Below are 24,998 nucleotides of genomic sequence, written 5' to 3'. Positions count from 1 at the left end.
GACTCTGTACTGGTACCCCCTGTATATAGCCTCCACATTGACTCTGTACCGGTACACCCTGTATATAGCCTCCTCATTGACTCTGTACCGGTACCCCCTGTATATAGCCTCCATATTGACTCTGTACCTGTACCTCCTGTATATAGCCTCCACATTGACTCTGTACCGGTACCCCCCTGTATATAGCCTCCACATTGACTCTGTATCGGTACCCCCTGTATATAGCCTCCACATTGTTATTTTACTGCTGCTCTTTAATTACTTGTTACTTTTATTTCTTATTCTTATCCGTATTTTTTTTAACTGCATTTTAGGTTAGGGGTTCGTAAGTAAGCATTTCACTGTGAGGTCTACTACACCTGTTGTATTCAGCATTTCACTGTGAGGTCTACTACACCTGTTGTATTCAGCATTTCACTGTAAGGTCTACTACACCTGTTGTATTCAGCATTTCACTGTAAGGTCTACTACACCTGTTGTATTCAGCATTTCACTGTAAGGTCTACTACACCTGTTGTATTCAGCATTTCACTGTAAGGTCTACTACACCTGTTGTATTCAGCATTTCACTGTGAGGTCTACTACACCTGTTGTATTCAGCATTTCACTGTAAGGTCTACTACACCTGTTGTATTCGGCACATGTGATTAATAAAATTGGATTTGATTTGAAGATGAAGATGAACAATCTAACCTGAGTCTAACCTGTTCTCTCCACCAATAGGAATGGCACAGCTGTCTGCGTCTACTCCATGGAAGAGATCGACAGGATATTCCAGACCTCTCCCTTCAGGGGATACAATAAGGACATTCCCAACCCAAGACCTGGAACAGTAAGGAATTCTGACTTTTTTACATCTTCCAGGACAATAGACATATGTTCTATTCTGCAGCTACATGTACATCTCTGCTCCCGTTAACAAAGCAGTCTGTTGTCTTCTTAACCTAAAGAATCAGACATATTTTAGCCAGTGTCATGTGGACCATAACTAACAAGTGACTGAAAACAAAGGAACATTTGAGACTCATTATTCCAGGGTGGATAGGGGGAAATGTGTCTCTGCGCCTTACAGGAACATCAGTATTCCACAGACAAAGGGAAACATGGAGTGTGTCCCAAAAGGCACCCTATTCCCTATATCGTGCACTACTTTCCATAGCCCTGGTCAAAGGTAGTGCACTACATAGGGAATAGGATGGCATTTGGGACACAAACCTAAAGCTGGACCCCCCCCCCCTGGCCTGTACAGCTGACTAAAGCATGGAACCATGGAGCTCTACAGTTTCCACATGTCTTTCTATAGCTGTGGCTGTGGCTGGGGCTGTGGCTGGGGCTGGGGCTGGGGCTGTGGCTGTGGCTGTGGCTGTGGCTGGGGCTGGGGCTGGGGCTGTGGCTGGGGCTGGGGCTGTGGCTGTGGCTGGGGCTGGGGCTGGGGCTGGGGCTGGGGCTGTGGCTGGGGCTGGGGCTGGGGCTGGGGCTGGGGCTGTGGCTGTGGCTGTGGCTGTGGCTGTGGCTGGGGCTGTGGCTGGGGCTGGGGCTTGGGCTGTGGCTGTGGCTGTGGCTGTGGCTGGGGCTGTGGCTGTGGCTGGGGCTGTGGCTGGGGCTGGGGCTGGGGCTGGGGCTGGGGCTGGGGCTGGGGCTGGGGCTGGGGCTGGGGCTGTGGCTGGGGCTGTGGCTGGGGCTGGGGCTGTGGCTGGGGCTGTGGCTGTGGCTGGGGCTGCTACAGTCATGACACATAATATCTCCAACTGTGTGACTCAATAGTTGCCTGTATGTGCTGCGCCTGTTGAGTAGATTGTGCCTGACAACAGCATTAAAGCAACCACATATCCTGAGGCCGCATTTATAGTAGCTGGGGATTTCAAGAAAGCTAATATGAGGAAAACGCTACCTAAGTTCTACCACCACCTCGCCTGTAGTACTCACTCTGCTAAAACATTAGAGTTCTACCATCACCTTGACTGTAGTACTCACTCTGGTAAAACATTAGAGTTCTACCATCACCTTGACTGTAGTACTCACTCTGGTAAAACATTAGAGTTCTACCATCACCTCGACTGTAGTACTCACTCTGCTAAAACATTAGAACACTGCTACTCAACCATCTATCCACAGTTTCTGGTAGGTTTTAATAGTCACAGTGGGTACAACATCACCTATACACTTCCCGATAAACTCACTTATCGGTGTATTCGTCAATATTATTCTCTGAAGCTACCCGGAATAGCAAATCTGACCACGACTCCATTTTGCTCCTCCCTTCCTATAGGCAGAAACTCAAACAAGAAGGACCCGTTCTAATGACTATCCGACACTGGTCTGACCAATCGAAATCCAAGCTTCAATATTGTTTTGATCACACAGACTGGGATATATTCTGGGTAGCTTCAGAGAATAACATTGACGAATACACCGATAAGTGAGTTTATCGGGAAGTGTATAGGTGATGTTGTACCCACTGTGACTATTAAAACCTACCAGAAACTGTGGATAGATGGCAGCATTTGCAACTGAAAGCACGAACCACCATGACAAGGTGACTGGGAATATGGTTGAATACAAACAGTGTGGTTATTCCCTCCGCAAGGCAATCAAACAGGCAAAACGTCAGAATAGAGACAAAGTGGAGTCGCAATTTAACGGCTCAGACACGAGACATATGTGGCAGGGTCTACAGACAATCACGGACTACAACAGGAAAACCCTACCAGCTACGCCACGGACACCGATGTCTTGCTTCCGGATAAGCTAAACATTTTCTTCGCCCGCTTTGAGGATAACAAAGTGCCACCTACGCGGCTCCTTACCAAGGACTGTAGGCTCGCCTTCTCTGTGGCAGACGTGAGTAAGACATTTAAGCGTGTTAACCCTCACAAGGCTGCCGGCCCAGACGGCATCCTCAGCCGCGTCCTCAGAGCATGCGCAGACCAGCTGGCTTGGTGTGTTTATGGACATATTCAATCTCTCCCTATCCAAGTCTGCTGTCCCCACATGCTTCAAGATGGCCACCATTGTTCCTGTTCCCAAGAAGGCAAAGATAACTGAACTAAATGGCTATCACTATCACCCCTCACTTCTGTCATCAGGAAGTGCTTTGAGAGACTAGTCAAGGATCATATTACCTCTACCTCATCTTACCTTACCCCAATAGATCCACAGACAATGCAATCACCGTCTCACTGCACACTGCCCTATCCCATCTGGACAAGAGGAATACCTCGGTAAGAATGCTGTTCATTGACCATATCTCAGCATTCAACACTATAGTACCTTCCAAGCTCATCATTAAGCTTGAGGACCTGGGTCTGAACCCCGCCCTGTGCAACTGGGTCCTGGACTTCCTGACGGGCCGTCCCCAGTTGGTGAAGGTAGAAAACAAGGGGTGTGTGCTCAGCCCTCTCCTGTACTCCCTGTTCACCCATCACTGAGTGGCCTTGCACACCTCCAACTCAATGGGTGTGTCGTCTCCAACATTTGACACAACAGTAGTAGGCTTGCCAAACAATGACGAGACAGTCTACAGGGAGGAGGTGAGGGCTCTCGGAGTGTAGTGCCAGAAAAATAACCTCTCACTTAACGTCAACAAAACAAAGGAGATGATCATGGACTTCAGGAAACAGCAGAGGGTGCATTCCCCTATCCACATAGATGGGACAGTAGTGGAGATGGTGGAAAGCTTCAAGTTCCTCGGCGTACACATCACTGACAAAATGAAATAGTCCACCCACACAGACAGTGTGGGGAAGAAGGTGCAACACCACCTGAAATTTGGCTTGGCACCTTAAACCCTCACAAACTTTTACAGATGCACAATTGAGAGCATCCTATCTGGCTGTATCACCGCTTGCAACGGCAACTGCACCACCCGCAACCGCAGGGCTCTCCAGAGGGTGGTGCAGTCTGCCCAACACAACACTGGGTGCAAACTACCTGCCGTCCAGGACACATACAGTCATGGCCAAAAGTTTTGAGAATGACACAAATATTAATTTTCCCAAATTCTGCTGCCTCAGTTTGTATAATGGCAATTCGCATATACTCCAGAATGTTATGAAGTGATCAGATGAATTGCAATTAATTGCTAAGTCCCTCTTTGCCATGCAAATGAACTGAATCCCCGAAAAACATTTCCACTGCATTTCAGCCCTGCCACAAAAGGACCAGCTGACATGTCAGTGATTCTCTCATTAACACAGGTGTGAGTGTTGACGAGGACAAGACTGCTGGAGATCACTCTGTCATGCTGATTGAGTTCGAATAACAGACTGGAAGCCTCAAAAGGAGGGGGGTGCTTGGAATCATTGTTCTTCCTCTGTCAACCATGGTTACCTGCAAGGAAACTCGTGCCGTCATCATTGCTTTGCACAAAAAGGGCTTCACAGGCAAGGATATTGCTTCCAGTAAGATTGCACCAAAATCAACCATTTATCGGATCATCAAGAACTTCAAGGAGAGCGCTTCAATTGTTGTGAAGAAGGCTTCATGGCGCCCAAGAACGTCCAGCAAGTGCCAGGAATGTCTCCTAAAGTTGATTCAGCTGCGGGATCGGGGCACCACCAGTACAGAGTTTGCTCAGGAATGGCAGCAGGCATCTGCACGCACAGTGAGGCGAAGACTTTTGGAGGATGGCAGCAAAGAAGCCACTTCTCTCCAGGAAAAACATCAGGGACAGACTGATATTCTGCAAAAGGTACAGGGATTGGACTGCTGAGGACTGGGGTAAAGTCATTTTCGCTGATGAATCCCCTTTCCGATTGTTTGTGGCATCTGGAAAAAAGCTTGTCCGGAGAAGACAAGGTGAGCGCTACCATCAGTCCTGTCTCATCCCTACAGTAAAGCATCCTGAGACCATTCATGTGTGGGGTTGCTGCTCAGCCAAGGGAGTGGGCTCACTCACAATTTTGCCTAAGAACACAGCCATGAATAAAGAATGGTACCAACAAATCCTCCGAAAGCAACTTCTTCCAACCATCCAGGAACAGTTTGGTGACGAACAATGCCTTTTCCAGGATGATGGACACCTTGCCATAAGGCAAAAGTGATAACTAAGTGGCTCGGAGAACAAAACATGAATAATTAGGGTCCATAGCCAGTAAACTCCCCAGACCTTAATCCCATTGAGAACTTCAATGGGATTAACTTCAATCCTCAAGAGGCGGGTGGACAAACAAAACCCCACAAATTCTGACAAACTCCAAGCATTGATTCTGCAAGAATGAGCTGCCATCAGTCAGGATGTGGCCCAGAAGTTAATTGACAACATACCAGGGCGGATTGCAGAGGTCTTGAAAAAGAAGGGTCAACACTGCAAATATTGACTCTTTGCATCAACTTCATGTAATTGTCAATAAAAGCCTTTGACACTTATGAAATGCTTGTAATTATACTTCAGTATTCCATTGTAACATCAGACAAAATTATCTAAAGACACTGAAGCAGGAACCTCTGTGGAAATTAATATTTGTGTAATTTCAAAACTTTTGGACACGACTGTACAGCACCCGATGTCACAGGAAGGCCAAAAATATAATCAAGGACAACAACCACCCGAGCCCCTGCCTGTTCACCCAGCTATCATCCAGAAGGCGAGGTCAGTACAGGGGCATCAAAGCTGGGACCGAGAGACTGAAAAATAGCTTATATCTCAAGGCCATCAGACTGTTAAATAGCCATCACTAGCCAGCTACCACCCAGTTACTGAACCCTGCACCTTAGAGGCTGCTGCCCTATATACATAGACATGGAATCACTGGTCACTTCAATAATGGAACACTGGTCACTTTAATAACGGAACACTGGTCACTTTAATAATGGAACACTAGTCACTTTAATAATGGAGCACTGGTCCCTTTAATAATGGAACACTAGTCACTTTAATAATGGAGCACTGGTCCCTTTAATAATGGAACACTGGTCACTTTAATAACAAAACACTGGAAATAACAAAACACTGGAACACTAGTCACTTTAATAATGGAACACTAGTCACTTTAATAATGGAACACTGGTCCCTTTAATAATGGAACACTAGTCACTTTAATAATGGAACACTGGTCCCTTTAATAACGGAACACTAGTCACTTTAATAATGGAACACTGGTCCCTTTAATAATGGAACACTAGTCACTTTAATAATGGAACACTGGTCACTTTAATAACGGAACACTGTTCACTTTAATAACGGAACACTAGTCACTTTAATAACGGAACACTAGTCACTAATAATGGAACACTGGTCACTTCAATAATGGAACACTGGTCACTTTAATAACGGAACACTGGTCACTTTAATAACGGAACACTGGTCACTTTAATAATGGAACACTAGTCACTTTAATAATGGAACACTGGTCACTTTAATAATGGAACACTGGTCACTTTAATAACGGAACACTGGTCCCTTTAATAACGGGACACTGGTCCCTTTAATAATGGAACACTGGTCCCTTTAATAATGGAACACTGGTCCCTTTAATAATGGAACACTGGTCCCTTTAATAATGGAACACTGGTCCCTTTACTAATGGAACACTGGTCCCTTTACTAATGGAACACTGGTCACTTTAATAATGGAACACTGGCCACTTTAATAATGGAACACTGGCCACTTTAATAATGGAACACTGGCCCCTTTAATAATGGAACACTGGTCCCTTTAATAATGGAACACTGGTCCCTTTAATAATGGAACACTGGTCACTTTAATAATGGAACACTGGTCACTTTAATAATGGAACACTGGTCCCTTTAATAATGGAACACTGGCCACTTTAATAATGGAACACTGGCCACTTTAATAATGGAACACTGGTCACTTTAATAATGGAGCACTGGTCCCTTTAATAATGGAACACTGGTCACTTTAATAACGGAACACTGGTCACTTTAATAACGGAACACTGGTCACTTTAATAATGGAACACTGGTCACTTTAATAATGGAACACTGGTCACTTTAATAATGGAACACTGGTCACTTTAATAATGGAACACTGGTCACTTTAATAATGGAACACTAGTCACTTTAATAATGGAACACTGGTCCCTTTAATAACGGAAAACTAGTCACTTTAATAATGGAACACTAGTCACTTTAATAACGGAACACTAGTCACTAATAATGGAACACTGGTCACTTCAATAATGGAACACTGGTCACTTTAATAACGGAACACTGGTCACTTTAATAATGGAACACTGGTCACTTTAATAATGGAACACTAGTCACTTTAATAATGGAACACTGGTCACTTTAATGACGGAACACTGGTCACTTTAATAATGGAACACTAGTCACTTTAATAATGGAACACTGGTCACTTTAATAACGGAACACTGGGCACTTTAATAATGGAACACTGGTCCCTTTAATAACGGAACACTCGTCACTTTAATAACGGAACACTCGTCACTTTAATAATGGAACACTGGTCCCTTTAATAATGGAACACTGGTCCCTTTAATAATGGAACACTGGTCCCTTTAATAATGGAACACTGGTCCCTTTAATAATGGAACACTGGTCCCTTTAATAATGGAACACTGGTCCCTTTAATAATGGAACACTGGTCCCTTTAATAATGGAACACTGGTCCCTTTACTAATGGAACACTGGCCACTTTAATAATGGAACACTGGCCACTTTAATAATGGAACACTGGTCCCTTTAATAATGGAACACTGGTCCCTTTAATAATGGAACACTGGTCATTTAATAATGGAACACTGGTCACTTTAATAATGGAATACTGGTCACTTTAATAACGGAACACTAGTCACTTTAATAACGGAACACTGGTCACTTTAATAACGGAACACTGGTCACTTTAATAACGGAACACTGGTCACTTTAATAATGGAACACTGGTCACTTTAATAACGGAACACTGGTCACTTTAATAACGGAACACTGGTCACTTTAATAATGGAACACTGGCCATTAATAATGGAACACTAGCCACTTTAATAATGGAACACTGGTCCCTTTAATAATGGAACACTGGTCACTTTAATAATGGAACACTGGTCACTTTAATAATGGAACACTGGCCACTTTAATAATGGAACACTGGTCACTTTAATAATGGAACACTGGTCACTTTAATAATGGAACACTGGTCACTTTAATAATGGAACACTGGTCACTTTAATAATGGAACACTGGTCACTTTAATAATGGAACACTGGCCACTTTAATAATGGAACACTGGTCACTTTAATAATGGAACACTGGTCACTTTAATAATGGAACACTGGTCACTTTAATAATGGAACACTGGTCACTTTAATAATGGAACACTGGTCCCTTTAATAATGGAACACTGGTCCCTTTAATAATGGAACACTGGCCACTTTAATAATGGAACACTGGCCACTTTAATAATGGAACACTGGTCACTTTAATAATGTTTACATACTGCTTTACTCATTTCATATGTATATACTGTTTTCTATTCTACAGTATTTTAGTCAATGCCACTCCTACATTGCTGGTCCTAATATATAATTCTTAATTCTTATGTGACCAATAGCATGTGATTTCTACCATTACTGAGACCCTGCAGGTGTATGTTTGTAGTCAGGTTTCTGTTCGGTGGTTTATTGTCTGAACAACTTCCTCAATCTGTTTTTCCTCCACCCTGACCCTGACCTTGACCCTACAGTCCTCATTGTCTTCCTTTTGGGATGCATCAATATATTGTATTGTTTTGTCTAAGTTCCTGATGTGACTAAGACGTGTTGTATAGGATACAACAAAACAAAACACAGTCTGACTAAGGCCGGCTGTGCTTCCTGACTCCCTTTACCAGGAAGCAAGTTACTTTTTTTTCTTGTATCTATGTATCATATTTATATACACGGTTTAACATGTAAGAGTGTTAACATTTATACATGTGTTTTTAAGAAATGTTAAATGACTTATATAGGAGTATAAACAAAAGCAGGTGTTATGACCTTATTTGGACTAAGTGATTTCCTGTGACCTATTGAGAAATGTAAACACCAACTCCACACAACATAGGAAGTTGTGCTGGAATATTTATGTCAGCAGCCCATGTCTCCGTAATCTTTGGTGGACAGACTACATAACATGCGTCTGATCAAACTGTGCAAGAGTTAGTCCTGGGATAAACGACATGAATGTCTCATATTATTTGCCTGCGAAATTCCGATTTTATTCACTTATTTGGCTTGTATCGAATGGGGTGCTTATCTGGGTAAAGATCTTTTCTCCTGTCTCATCTCCTCAGTGTGTCTCTGACAGTAAAGACCTGCCGTTGGCTACGGTGAACGTGATAAAGGATCACCCAGAGATGACCGACTGGATTCATCCCATCCGGCCCTACACCCCATTCTACATCTCTAACTATAACTACACCAAGATAGTTGTGGACCGAGTACAGGCTGCAGACTACGCCATGCACACCGTCCTGCTGCTAGCAACTGGTAGGTGATGTCTGGGCTCCATGTCTGGAAATAGACTCTCTGGGTTGAAATTAAATATCACCAAGTTGAACATCCACCCCGTTTCTACTCTCGGTGCTGTTGCTGACCTACAGATGTTGGATCTTAATTTGAGCCAGTTTCACAAAACAGGAAAATAATCCTGCAGCAACAGGAAATGTGAATTGTTGTGTGGATTATATATAATTAATGAATTATTTTGGGTAGAGGTTGATACATTTTTTGTTGTAAAATGTTCTGAAGTTTTAAAGTGGACATTAGAAACTTTAGAAGCCTTTTAAACCTTGAATACGCAAAACGTTAGCATTTCCTGCCGTGCTGGAATATTCTTCTAACAACAGCATGATGAAATGAAGACGCAGCGTGACCATTGTTCATCATGGTTGTTATCAGTATGATGATGTCTTTATCACAGTCACGTGTTATTCAGAGTCTCAAGTACACAACGACACCGTCTTTAACAGCCTGCTAGGCCTCGCGAAAGACTAGCTGTCTGATGCTACAGAAACCCTATGAGTAAACACTATGAGTAAACACTATGAATAAACACCATGAGTAAACACTATGAATAAACACTATGAATAAACACCATGAATAAACACTATGAATAAACCCTATGAAGAAACACTATGAGTAAACACCATGAGTAAACACCATGAGTAAACACTATGAACAAACACTATTAGTAAACACCATGAGTAAACACGATCAAATCAAAGTTTATTGGTCATGTACACAGAATTTGAGATATCATCGCAGGTGCAGCGTAATGCTTGTACAGTAATACCAGAGTAGTAATACCAGGGCATTAATACAATAGTAGTAATACCAGGGCATTAATACCAGAGTAGTAATACCAGGGCATTAATACCAGAGTAGTAATACCAGGGCATTAATACCAGAGTAGTAATACCAGGGCATTAATACCAGAGTAGTAATACCAGGGCATTAATACCAGAGTAGTAATACCAGGGCATTAATACCAGAGTAGTAATACCAGGGCATTAATACCAGAGTAGTAATACCAGGGCATTAATACCAGAGTAGTAATACCAGGGCATTAATACCAGAGTAGTAATACCAGGGCATTAATACCAGAGTAGTAATACCAGGGCATTAATACCAGAGTAGTAATACCAGGGCATTAATACCAGAGTAGTAATACCAGGGCATTAATACCAGAGTAGTAATACCAGGGCATTAATACCAGAGTAGTAATACCAGGGCATTAATACCAGAGTAGTAATACCAGGGCATTAATACCAGGGCAGTAATACCAGAGTAGTAATACCAGATAATTAATATCAGGGCAGTAATACCAGGGCATTAATACCAGATAATTAATACCAGAGTAGTAATACCAGGACATTAATACCAGGGCATTAATACCAGATAATGAATATCAGGGCAGTAATACCAGGGCATTAATACCAGATAATTAATACCAGGGCATTAATACCAGATAATTAATACCAGGGCATTAATACCAGATAATTAATACCAGGGCAGTAATACCAGGGCAGTAATACCAGATAATTAATATCAGGGCAGTAATACCAGGGCATTAATACCAGATAATTAATACCAGGGCATTAATACCAGATAATTAATACCAGGGCATTAATACCAGATAATTAATACCAGGGCAGTAATACCAGATAATTAATACCAGGGCAGTAATACCAGGACATTAATACCAGATAATTAATACCAGGGCATTAATACCAGATAATTAATACCAGAGTAGTAATACCAGGGCAGTAATACCAGATAATTAATACCAGGGCAATAATACCAGGGCAGTAATACCAGGGCAGTAATACCAGATAATTAATACCAGGGCAGTAATACCAGATAATTAATACCAGGGCAGTAATACCAGATAATTAATACCAGGGCAGTAATACCAGATAATTAATACCAGGGCAGTAATACCAGATAATTAATACCAGGGCATTAATACCAGATAATTAATACCAGGGTAGTAATACCAGATAATTAATACCAGGGTAGTAATACCAGGGCAGTAATACCAGATAATTAATACCAGGGTAGTAATACCAGGGCAGTAATACCAGATAATTAATACCAGATAATTAATACCAGGGCATTAATACCAGATAATTAATACCAAATAATAATACCAGGGCAGTAATACCAGATAATTAATACCAGATAACAATACCAGGGCATTAATACCAGATAATTAATACCAGATAATTAATACCAGGGCAGTAAACCAGGGCAGTAATACCAGGGCAGTAATACCAGATAATAATACCAGGGCATTAATACCAGATAATTAATACCAGATAATTAATACCAGGGCAGTAAACCAGGGCAGTAGGATGAGCCTTCACTAGAATACAGTATATACCTATAACGTGGGTAAAACAGCATGTAAACATTATTACATTGACTTTTGTTCAATGATTCTATGTACGTAGGGCAACATTCTCTAGGGTGCTGGGTAGAGTACCGGGTGGGAGCTGGCTAGTGACAGTGACTAAGGTTCAGGGTAGAGTACCGGGTGGGAGCTGGCTAGTGACAGTGACTAAGGTTCAGGGTAGAGTACCGGGTGGGAGCTGGCTAGTGACAGTGACTAAGGTTCAGGGTAGAGTACCGGGTGGGAGCTGGCTAGTGACAGTGACTAAGGTTCAGGGTAGAGTACCGGGTGGGAGCTGGCTAGTGACAGTGACTAAGGTTCAGGGTAGAGTACCGGGTGGGAGCTGGCTAGTGACAGTGACTAAGGTTCAGGGTAGAGTACCGGGTGGGAGCTGGCTAGTGACAGTGACTAAGGTTCAGGGTAGAGTACCGGGTGGGAGCTGGCTAGTGACAGTGACTAAGGTTCAGGGTAGAGTACCGGGTGGGAGCTGGCTAGTGACAGTGACTAAGGTTCAGGACAGGGTACTGGACAGAGGCTGGGCAGAGGCTGGCTAGTGACAGTGGCTAAGGTTCAGGGTAGAGTACCGGGCAGAGGCTGGCTAGTGACAGTGACTAAGGTTCAGGGTAGAGTACCGGGTGGTAGCCGGCTAGTGACAGTGACTAAGGTTCAGGGTAGAGTACCGGGTGGGATGCGGCTAGTGACAGTGTCTAACGTTCAGGGTAGGGTACCGGGTGGTAGCTGGCTAGTGACAGTGACTAAGGTTCAGGGTAGAGTACCGGGTGGGAGCCGGCTACTGACAGTGACTAAGGTTCAGGGTAGAGTACCAGGTGGGAGCCGGCTAGTGACAGTGACTAAGGTTCAGGGTAGAGTACCGGGTGGTAGCCGGCTAATGACAGTGACTAAGGTTCAGGGTAGAGTACCGGGTGGTAGCCGGCTAGTGACAGTGACTAAGGTTCAGGGTAGAGTACCGGGTGGTAGCCGGCTAGTGACAGTGACTAAGGTTCAGGGCAGGGTACTGGACAGAGGCTGGCTAGTAACAGTGGCTAAGGTTCAGGGCAGGGTACTGGACAGAGGCTGGGGTCAGAGGCTGGCTAGTGACAGTGACTAAGGTTCAGGGCAGGGTACTGGAAAGAGGCTGGCTAGTAACAGTGGCTAAGGTTCAGGACAGGGTACTGGACAGAGGCTGGGCAGAGGCTGGCTAGTGACAGTGGCTAAGGTTCAGGACAGGGTACTGGACAGAGGCTGGCTAGTGACAGTGGCTAAGGTTCAGGACAGGGTACTGGGCAGAGACTGGCAAGTGGTGACTGATTAACAGTCTAATGGACTGGAGATAGAAGCTGTTTCTCAGTGTCTTCCAGCTCGAGGAAGCCAAGGCTCTTGGAAGGCTACTTACTTACTGCCAGGCCTCTGCAATCAGGCCTATTTCAACTTGTAAATGACTGTGCACTGCAATCAGGCCTATTTCAGCTTGTAAATGACTGTGCACTGCAATCAGGCCTATTTCAGCTTGTAAATGACTGTGCACTGCAATCAGGCCTATTTCAGCTTGTAAATAAATGACTGCACTGCAATCAGGCCTATTTCAACTTGTAAATAAATGACTGTGCACTGCAATCAGGCCTATTTCAGCTTGTAAATAAATGACTGTGCACTGCAATCAGGCCTATTTCAGCTTGTAAATGACTGTGCACTGCAATCAGGCCTATTTCAGCTTGTAAATGACTGTGCACTGCAATCAGGCCTATTTCAGCTTGTAAATGACTGTGCACTGCAATCAGGCCTATTTCAACTTGTAAATAAATGACTGCACTGCAATCAGGCCTATTTCAGCTTGTAAATAAATGACTGCACTGCAATCAGGCCTATTTCAACTTGTAGTGACTAAATGACTCGACTTGTAAATTAGTGTTTAACTTTCTGTATCTCCTTCCCCAGACACTGGAATGATCCATAAGATCTTAAATGATCGTTTCAAACCTTTCATCATCTCAGAGACTCATCTCTCCAACCACTCTGATGTCATCAGATCCATGAAACTGGACTCTAGAAAGGTACCGGCAGGGGTGGCACGTAGCCTAGTCGTTAAGAGCGTTGGGACAAGTAACGAATGGTTGCTGGTTCGAATCCCAGAGAAGAATATGTGAAAAATCTGTCAATGTATGTACTCTATTAACCTTAATAGCTCCCGTAAGTCACTCTGGGTAAGAGCGTCTGATAAATTGCTAAAATGTGATCAAGTTATTTTGGATATGACTAGAAGGGTGGTGTTTAATATAGATATCGGCCCTATGTGATCAGGTTACTGTGCATTCTGAAAGTATTCAGACCCCTTCACCTCCTCCATGTTTTTCCTCATCAATCTACACACAATACCTCATAATGACCAAGCAAAACTGTTTTTTAGAAATGTTTGCAAATGTATTAAAAATAAAAAACGGAAATATCACATTTACATAAGTATTCAGAACCTTTACTCAGTACTTTGTTGAAGCACTTTTGGCAGCGATTACAGCCTCGAGTCTTCTTGGGTATGATGCTACAAGCTTGGCACACCTGTAGTTGGGGAGTTTCTCCCATTCCTCTCTGCAGATCCTCTCAAGCTCTGTCAGGTTGGATGGGGAGCGTCGCTGCACAGCTATTTTCAGGTCTCTCCAGAGACCCTAAGCACACAGCCAGACTCTCCAAGTCTGGGCTCTGGCTGGGCCACTCAAGGACATTCAGTGACTTGTCCTGAAGCCACTCCTGCGTTTTCTTGGCTGTTTGCTTAGGGTCATTGTCCTGTTTGAAGTTGAACCTTCGCCCCAGTCTGAGGTCCTGAGTGCTCTGGAGCAGGTTTTCATCAAGGATCTCTCTGTACTTTGCTCCGTTCATCTTTCACTCAATCCTGACTAGTCTCCCAGTCCCTGCCGCTGAAAAACATTCCCACAGCACTGGGCCAATTGTCCGCCGCCCTATGGGACTCCTGATCAAGGCCGGTTTTGATACAGTCCAGGATCGAACCAGGGTCTGTACTGACGCCTATAGCGCTGAGATGCAGTTCCTTAGACTGCTGCGCCACTCAGGAGGTGAAAGGTCACAGAGCGGTGTTTGTCAGTCCAGGAGACATCCCAAAAATGGGTCTTCTCACAATATCGTCTGTAGCGTCTGAACATTTAAGCCTACAAACTGACCCCTGGAAAGATGACACTCTCACAATGATGTTCTCCATTTTGCTTTACGATCTCCCCAAGTGTCAGGAAACTCGTCTGAAATCGGTAACGCCGATTTGACAACTTCTGTCTGTGGCATCCAAACAGTTTGGGCTATACGCTAGTATGACCCCTCTGTGGAAAGCGTTTGTTTAAGCTAATAGCAGTAACCCCAATAAAGACAGGGCTTAGACTCTGATGGTATTAAGATAGATATTGTTCAAATGTGAAATATATGTGATGGGATGTTTTAGTATCAACTAGCGTCTTTCTGTCTATGTGCAGAGGAAACTGGTGGTGGGTTTGTCAGAGCAGATCTCCATTCTGGACCTCCAGAGGTGTCAGGACTATAACGGATCCTGTCATGTGTGTGTTCTGGCCAGAGACCCGTACTGCGCCTGGACAGAGGCTGGGTGCAAACCAACCGTCCCGTAAGTCTAATGTTTCCTCTTTGGCTCCTCCTCATTTGACCAAGCATGGCTGTCCCATAAGCTGTGTCTTTCAATCAGGTTTATAAGCCCTTTTTACAGAAGCAGTTGTCACAAAGTGCTTTTACATTAACCGGCTTAGACCGCTAAGAGCCTTTTACATTAACCACTTAGACTGAAAGTTTTACATTAACCATGAAACATTAACCGGACTCTAGAAAGGTTTTACAGGGGTGGCTTAGACCCCAAAGAGCCTTTTACATTAACCGCGTTGGGACCGCAAGAGCCTTTTACATTAACCGGTTAGACCGAGAAGAGCCTTTTACATTAACTGGCTTAGACCCCAAAGAGCCTTTTACATTAACCCCGTAAGACCGCTAAGAGCCTTTCACATTAACCGGCTTAGACCCCAAGAGCCTTTTACATAACCGGCTTAGACCGCAAAGAGCCTTTTACATTAACCGGCTTAGACCCCAAAGAGCCTTTTACATTAACCGTTAGACCCCAATTTTACATTAACCGAAAAAGAGCCTTTTACAGACCCCTTCACCGCTAAGAGCCTTTTACATTAACCATGTTTTACTCACCGGCTTAATCTACAAAGAGCCTTTTACATTAACCGACCAGACCGCAAAAGCCTTTTTAACCGGCTTAGAAAAGAGCCTTTTACAAATGTATTAGAAAAGAGCCTTTTACATTAACGGAAATAAGAGCCTTTTACATTAACCGGCTTAGATTCAAAGAGCCTTTACATTAACCGTTAGACCCCAAAGAGCCTTTTACATTAACCGCTTAGACCCCAAAGAGCCTTTTACATTAACCGGCTTAGACCGCTTTTTACATTAACCGGCTTAGACCGCCAAGAGCCTTTTACATTAACCGGCTTAGACCCCAAAGAGCCTTTTACATTAACCACTTAGGGCAAAGAGCCTTTTACATTAACCGGCTTAGACCGCCAAGAGCCTTTTACATTAACCGGGAGTTTTTTACCATTCCTCTTAGACTGCAGATCCTTTTACATTAACCGGCTTAGAAGAGCTCTTTCATTAACCGGTTGGACCGGGAGCGTTTTACATTAACCGCTGACCCAAAGAGCCTTTTTCATTAACTCTCCAGACCCCAAAGAGCCTTTTACATTAACCGCCAAGAGCTTTTCCAGAGTCTGGAGCCTTTTACATTAACCGCTTAGACCCCAAAGAGCCTTTTACATTAACTTAGTCCGCCAAGAGCCTTTTACATTAACCTTAGACCCCAAAGAGCCTTTTACATTAACCGGCTTAGACCAACGAGCCTTTTACATTAACCGGCTTAGACCGCTAAGAGCCTTTTACATTAACCGGCTTAGACCGCTAAGAGCCTTTACATTAACCGCTTAGACCGCTAAGAGCCTTTTACATTAACCGGCTTAGACCCCAAAGAGCCTTTTACATTAACCGGTTAGACATTTTACATTAACCGGCTTAGACCCCAAAGAGCCTTTTACATTAACCGGCTTAGACCGCTGAGCCTTTTTATATTAACCGGCTTAGACCGCTAAGAGCCCCATTAACCGAGACCCCAAAGAGCCTTTACATTAACCGGACCGCAGAGTTTTACATTAACCGATCCCCAAAGAGCCTTTTACATTAACCGGCTTAGACCCCAAAGAGCTTTTTTACATTAACCGGCTTAGACCGCTAAGAGCCTTTTACATTAACCGCTTAGACCGCTAAGAGCCATTTACATTAACCGGCTTAGACCCCAAAGAGCCTTTTACATTAACCGGCTTAGACCGCTAAGAGCCTTTTACATTAACCGGCAGACCCCAAAGAGCCTTTTACATTATCGCTGAGACCGCTGAGCACATTAACCGCTTAGACTGCTGCGCCTTTTACTTAACCGGCTTAGACCCCAAAGAGTCACATTAACCGCTTAGACCGCCAAGTTTTACATTAACCTTAGACCCCCAGACACATTAACCCTTAAAACATGGGTCTTCCCAAAGAGCCTTTACATTAACCGCTTAGACCCCAAAGAGCCTTTTACATTAACCGGCTTAGACCCCAAAGAGCCTTTTACATTAACTGAGACCCCAAAGAGCCTAACATTAACCGGCTTAGACCCCAATGATGTTTACATTTTGTTTAGACCCCAAAGAGCCTTTTACATTAACCGGCTTAGACCCCAAAGAGCTTTTTTACATTAACCGGCTTAGACCGCAAAGAGCCTTTTACATTAACCGGCTTAGACCGCTAAGAGCCTTTTACATTAACTGTCTTAGACCGCTAAGAGCCTTTTACATTAACCCTCTGTGGAAAGCCTTTGTTTAACCGCTTAGACCGCTAAGAGCCTTTTACATTAACCGTAGACCCCAAAGAGCCTTTTACATTAACCGGCTTAGACCGCTGAGCCTTTTATATTAACCGGTAAGAGCATTTTATATTAACCGGCAGACCCCAAAGAGCCTTTTACATTAACCGCTGACCGCTAAGAGCCTTTTATATTAACCGTGACCTCCAAAGAGCCTTTTACATTAACTTAGACCCCAAAGAGCCTTTTTACATTAACCGTTATGTGCAGAGCCTTTTAATTAACCGGTGACCGTGGAGCCTTTTACAGAGACCCCAAAGAGCCTTTTACATTAACCGGCTTAGACCGCCAAGAGCCTTTACATTAACCGGCTTAGACCCCAAAGAGCCTTTTACCATTATCCGGCTTAGACCGCTAAGAGCCTTTTCATTAACCGGCACCGCCTGAGCCTTTTACATTAGGCTGGGTCTTTCAAAGAGCCATTAACCGTTAGACTGCCAAGAGCCTTTTTACATTAACCGTTAGACCCCAAAGAGCCTTTTACATTAACCGGCTTAGACCCCAAAGAGCCTTTTACATTAACCGGCTTAGACCCCAAAGAGCCTTTTACATTAACCGGCTTAGACCGCAAAGAGCCTTTTACATTAACCGGCTTAGACCGCAAAGAGCCTTTTACATTAACCGGCTTAGACCGCAAAGAGCCTTTTACATTAACCGGCTTAGACCCCAAAGAGCCTTTTACATTAACCGGCTTAGACCCCAAAAAGCCTTTTACATTAACCGGCTTAGACCGCTAAGAGCCTTTTACATTAACCGGCTTAGACCGCAAAGAGCCTTTTACATTAACAAAGAGCCTTTTACATTAACCGGCTTAGACCGCTAAGAGCCTTTTACATTAACCGGCTTAGACCCCAAAGAGCCTTTTACATTAACCGGCTTAGACCGCTAAGAGCCTTTTACATTAACCGGCTTAGACCGCTAAGAGCCTTTTACATTAACCGGCTTAGACGCCAAAGAGCCTTTTACATTAACCGGCTTAGACCGCTAAGAGCCTTTTACATTAACCGGCTTAGACCGCTAAGAGCCTTTTACATTAACCAGCTTAGACCGCTAAGAGCCTTTTACATTAACCGGCTTAGACCCCAAAGAGCCTTTTACATTAACCGGCTTAGACCCCAAAGAGCCTTTTACATTAACCGGCTTAGACCGCTAAGAGCCTTTTACATTAACCGGCTTAGACCGCTAAGAGCCTTTTACATTAACCGGCTTAGACCGCTAAGAGCCTTTTACATTAACCGGCTTAGACCCCAAAGAGCCTTTTACATTAACCGGCTTAGACCGCTAAGAGCCTTTTACATTAACCGGCTTAGACCCCAAAGAGCCTTTTACATTAACCGGCTTAGACCGCTAAGAGCCTTTTACATTAACCGGCTTAGACCGCCAAGAGCCTTTTACATTAACCGGCTTAGACCCCAAAGAGCCTTTTACATTAACCGGCTTAGACCGCTAAGAGCCTTTTACATTAACCGGCTTAGACCGCTAAGAGCCTTTTACATTAACCGGCTTAGACCCCAAAGAGCCTTTTACATTAACCGGCTTAGACCGCTAAGAGCCTTTTACATTAACCGGCTTAGACCCCAAAGAGCCTTTTACATTAACCGGCTTAGACCGCTAAGAGCCTTTTACATTAACCGGCTTAGACCGCTAAGAGCCTTTTACATTAACCGGCTTAGACCCCAAAGAGCCTTTTACATTAACCGGCTTAGACCGCTAAGAGCCTTTTACATTAACCGGCTTAGACCCCAAAGAGCCTTTTACATTAACCGGCTTAGACCCCAAAGAGCCTTTTACATTAACCGGCTTAGACCGCTAAGAGCCTTTTACATTAACCGGCTTAGACCGCTAAGAGCCTTTTACATTAACCGGCTTAGACCCCAAAGAGCCTTTTACATTAACCGGCTTAGACCGCTAAGAGCCTTTTACATTAACCGGCTTAGACCCCAAAGAGCCTTTTACATTATCCGGCTTAGACCGCTAAGAGCCTTTTACATTAACCGGCTTAGACCGCTAAGAGCCTTTTACATTAACCGGCTTAGACCCCAAAGAGCCTTTTACATTAACCGGCTTAGACCGCCAAGAGCCTTTTACATTAACCGGCTTAGACCCCAAAGAGCCTTTTACATTAACCGGCTTAGACCCCAAAGAGCCTTTTACATTAACCGGCTTAGACCCCAAAGAGCCTTTTACATTAACCGGCTTAGACCGCAAAGAGCCTTTTACATTAACCGGCTTAGACCGCAAAGAGCCTTTTACATTAACCGGCTTAGACCGCAAAGAGCCTTTTACATTAACCGGCTTAGACCCCAAAGAGCCTTTTACATTAACCGGCTTAGACCGCTAAGAGCCTTTTACATTAACCGGCTTAGACCCCAAAGAGCCTTTTACATTAACCGGCTTAGACCCCTAAGAGCCTTTTACATTAACCGGCTTAGACCCCAAAGAGCCTTTTACATTAACCGCTTAGACCGCTAAGAGCCTTTTACATTAACCGCTTAGACCGCTAAGAGCTTTTTACATTAACCAGCTTAGACCGCTAAGAGCCTTTTACATTAACCGGCTTAGACCCCAAAGAGCCTTTTACATTAACCGGCTTAGACCCCAAAGAGCCTTTTACATTAACCGGCTTAGACCCCAAAGAGCCTTTTACATTAACCGGCTTAGACCGCTAAGAGCCTTTTACATTAACCGGCTTAGACCGCTAAGAGCCTTTTACATTAACCGGCTTAGACCCCAAAGAGCCTTTACATTAACCGCTTAGACCCCAAAGAGCTCTTTTTACATTAACCGGCTTAGACCCCAAAGAGCCTTTTACATTAACCGCTTAGACCCCAAAGAGCCTTTTACATTAACCGGCTTAGACCCCAAAACCGAGCCTTTTACATTAACCGCTTAGACCGCTAAGAGCCTTTTACATTAACCGGCTTAGAGCCTTTACATTAACCGCTAAGAGAGCCTTTTACATTAATCGGCTAGACCCCAAAGAGCCTTTTTACATTAACCGAGACCCCAAAGAGCCTTTTACATTAACCGGCTTAGACCCCAAAGAGCCTTTTACATTAACCGGCTTAGACCCCAAAGAGCCTTTTACATTAACCGGCTTAGACCGCAAAGAGCCTTTTACATTAACCGGCTTAGACCCCAAAGAGCCTTTTACATTAACCGGCTTAGACCGCTAAGAGCCTTTTACATTAACCGGCTTAGACCGCTAAGAGCCTTTTACATTAACCGGCTTAGACCGTCAAGAGCCTTTTACATTAACCGGCTTAGACCGCCAAGAGCCTTTTACATTAACCGGCTTAGACCGCCAAGAGCCTTTTACATTCCCAGGCCAAAGAATGAATGACAAGGCATCCTTCACTCATGCTGCCAAACATACCCTCGTAAAACTGACCATCCTACCGATCCTCGACTTCGACGATGTCATTTACAAAATAGCTTCCAACACTCTACTCAGCAAATTGAATCTAGTGTATCACAGTGCCATCCGTTTTGTCACCAAAGCCCCATATACTACCCACCACTGCGACCTGTATGCTCTCGTTGGCTGGCCCTCGCTTCATAATTTATTCGCCAAACCCACTTGCTCTAGGTATTCTACAAGTCTCTGCTAGGTAAAGCCCCGCCTTATCTCAGGTCACTGGTCACCATAGCAACACCCACCCGTCGCACGCGCTCCAGCAGATATATCTCACCGGTCATCCTAAAAGCCAATTCCTACTTTGGCTGCCTTTCCTTCCAGTTCTCTGCTGCCAATGACTGGAACGAACTGCAAAAATCACTGAAACTGAAGACTCAGATCTCCCTCACTAGCTTTAAGAACCAGCTGTCAAAGCAGCTCACAGATCACTGCACCTGTACATAGCTGATCTGTAAATAGCCCATCCAACTACCTCATCCCCATATTGTATTTATTTATTTTACTTTCTCCTTTGCACCCCAGTATCTCTACTTACACATTCATCTTCTGCACATCTACCATTCCAGTGTTTAATTGCTATATTGTAATTACTTCGCCACCATGGCCTATTTATTGCCTTACCTCCCTTATCTCACCTCATTTGCACACACTGTATATAGACTTTCTACTGAATTATTGACTGTATGTTTGTATATTCCATGTGTAACTCTGTGTTGTTGTATGTGTCGAACTGCTTTGCTTTATCTTGGCCAGGTCGCAGTTGTAAATGAGAACTTGTTCTCAACAAGCCTACCTGGTTAAATAAAGGGAACTTGTTCTCAACTAGCCTACCTGGTTAAATAAAGGTGAAGTAAAAATAATAATGAATAAAAAGAGCCTTTTACAGTAACCGGCCTAGACCCCAACAAGCCTTTTACAGTAACTGACCTAGAGCCCAACAAGCCTTTTACAGTAACTGACCTAGACCCCAAAGAGCCTTTTACAGTAACCGGCCTAGACCCCAACAAGCCTTTTACAGTAACTGACCTAGACCCCAAAGAGCCTTTTACAGTAACTGGCCTAGACCCCAACAAGCCTTTTACAGTAACTGGCCTAGAGCCCAAAGAGCCTTTTACAGTAACTGGCCTAGACCCCAAAAAGCCTTTTACAGTAACTGGCCTAGACCCCAACAAGCATTTTACAGTAACTGACCTAGACCCCAAAGAGCCTTTTACAATAACCGGCCTACACCCCAAAGAGCCTTTTACAGTAACCGGCCTACACCCCAAAGAGCCTTTTACAGTAACCGGCCTACACCCCAAAGAGCCTTTTACAGTAACCGGCCTACACCCCAAAGAGCCTTTTACAGTAACTGGCCTACACCCCAAAGAGCCTTTTACAGTAACTGGCCTACACCCCAAAGAGCCTTTTTCAATAACCGGCCTACACCCCAAAGAGCCTTTTACAGTAACCTGCCTACACCCCAAAGAGCCTTTTACAGTAACTGGCCTACACCCCAAAGAGCCTTTTACAGTAACCGGCCTACACCCCAAAGAGCCTTTTACAGTAACTGGCCTACACCCCAAAGAGCCTTTTACAGTAACTGGCCTACACCCCAAAGAGCCTTTTACAGTAACTGGCCTACACCCCAAAGAGCCTTTTACAGTAACCGGCCTACACCCCAAAGAGCCTTTTACAGTAACTGGCCTACACCCCAAAGAGCCTTTTACAGTAACTGGCCTACACCCCAAAGAGCCTTTTACAGTAACTGGCCTACACCCCAAAGAGCCTTTTACAGTAACCGGCCTACACCCCAAAGAGCCTTTTACAGTAACTGGCCTACACCCCAAAGAGCCTTTTTCAATAACCGGCCTACAGCCCAAAGAGCCTTTTACAGTAACCTGCCTACAGCCCAAAGAGCCTTTTACAGTAACTGGCCTACACCCCAAAGAGCCTTTTACAGTAACTGGCCTAAACCCCAAAGAGCCTTTTACAGTAACTGGCCTACACCCCAAAGAGCCTTTTACAGTAACTGGCCTACAGCCCAAAGAGCCTTTTACAGTAACTGGCCTACACCCCAAAGAGCACCCCAAAGAGCCTTTTACAGTAACTGGCCAACACCCCAAAGAGCCTTTTACAGTAACTGGCCTAAACCCCAAAGAGCCTTTTACAGTAACTGGCCTACACCCCAAAGAGCCTTTTACAGTAACTGGCCTAACCCCAAAGAGCCTTTACAGTAACCCCTACACCCCAAAGAGCCTTTTACAGTAACTGGCCTACACCCCAAAGAGCCTTTTACAGTAACTGGCCTACACCCCAAAGAGCCTTTTACAATAACTGGCCTACACCCCAAAGAGCCTTTTACAATAACCGGCCTACACCCCAAAGAGCCTTTTACAGTAACCGGCCTACACCCCAAAGAGCCTTTTACAGTAACCGGCCTACACCCCAAAGAGCCTTTTACAGTAACCGGCCTACACCCCAAAGAGCCTTTTACAGTAACCGGCCTACACCCCAAAGAGCCTTTTACAGTAACTGGCCTACACCCCAAAGAGCCTTTTACAGTAACCGGCCTAAACCCCAAAGAGCCTTTTACAGTAACTGGTAATTGCTGTCTACTGTATCTAAACTGATATAGTGGTTGTCTTAGTGAACTGAACGTTGTTTTTCTTTCCATAGGGGAGGCATTCAAAATATTGATGGAGGACAAACTAATGTCTGCCTTAAAACAGCAGGAGTTCAAATATCAGAAGGTACATCGACATCTCACACACTGATAATAATTCAATCAATCAATCAATCAAATGTTATATGTTATATGCCTGTTATTTGATTTGGAATGTATTGATTGAATGGGCTAGATTTTCATTCCCCTGCCTTGTGAAATACATTTCTCCGACTCTTTCTCCAGAACCAAAGAAGCCCACCAGCAACAGGACCAGACGTGACACCCAGCCCTCCTCGTCCCTGAACGCCCTCGGTGCATCGGTCCACTCTGTGCCCCTGAACGTCCCCTTCTACCTGTCCTGTCCCATAGACTCCTACCACGCCCACTACAGCTGGGAACACCTGGGCACGACACGCCCCTGTTTGCGACTGCAGGCCAGCTGTCTCCATCTCATCCCCTCCATGCAGACAGAGCACTATGGGAACTACCAGTGTGTCTCCAAGGAGAGAGACTATACCAGGGTGGTGAGGGTGGTCCGAGCTACACAGCTGCTGAGTAACCACAACCCAAGCATAATCAGCAGGCCTGCTAGACCGGTGGGAACCATCCGTACTAACATAGAGGACTCTAAGAAGAACGGAGCAACAGCAGCTATGGCAATGCAGGCGGGATGGTTCGTGACCTTTGCAGCTTTGGACATTATCGTGCAACTTCTGCAATAAAATCATGTCCACTATGGACTTCATCATGATATGACACTGTACATCTGCACTATAATGGATCCACGGTGCATTCAGAAACTATTCAGACTCCTTGACTTTTTCCACATTTTGTTACGTTACAGCCTTATTCTAAAATGGATTAAAACATATATATTAAAAAACTCTTCAATCTACACACAATACCCCACAATGACATCACAATACCCCATAATGACATCACAATACCCCATAATGACATCACAATACCCCATAATGACATCACAATACCCCATAATGACATCACAATACCCCATAATGATATCACAACACCCCATAATGACATCACAATACCCCATAATGACATCACAATACCCCATAATGACATCACAACACCCCATAATGACATAATATAATAAT

At 44.2% G+C, this 24,998-nt stretch overlaps 1 protein-coding gene across 1 annotated transcript in view; it reads left to right on the top strand.

Moving 5' to 3' along the window:
- sema7a (semaphorin 7A) overlaps nucleotides 1–24,631 on the top strand; it is an 85,180-nt gene extending 60,549 nt beyond the window's left edge. The window contains exons 9-14 of the mRNA XM_052506083.1: nucleotides 724–832; nucleotides 9,251–9,446; nucleotides 13,786–13,901; nucleotides 15,324–15,469; nucleotides 23,892–23,965; nucleotides 24,124–24,631. Of these exons, the coding sequence (XP_052362043.1) occupies nucleotides 724–832; nucleotides 9,251–9,446; nucleotides 13,786–13,901; nucleotides 15,324–15,469; nucleotides 23,892–23,965; nucleotides 24,124–24,602 (1,120 nt within the window). The 3' untranslated portion in view covers nucleotides 24,603–24,631. The remainder of the gene's footprint in view (nucleotides 1–723; nucleotides 833–9,250; nucleotides 9,447–13,785; nucleotides 13,902–15,323; nucleotides 15,470–23,891; nucleotides 23,966–24,123) is intronic.
- The last annotated feature ends 367 nt before the right edge of the window (nucleotides 24,632–24,998 follow it).

The sequence above is a fragment of the Oncorhynchus keta genome, unplaced genomic scaffold, assembly GCF_023373465.1.
Source record: "Oncorhynchus keta strain PuntledgeMale-10-30-2019 unplaced genomic scaffold, Oket_V2 Un_contig_25469_pilon_pilon, whole genome shotgun sequence".
Lineage (NCBI taxonomy): Eukaryota > Metazoa > Chordata > Actinopteri > Salmoniformes > Salmonidae > Oncorhynchus > Oncorhynchus keta.
Note: the sequence above shows the minus strand (reverse complement) of the source record. Positions and strands in the feature narration are given on the sequence as shown.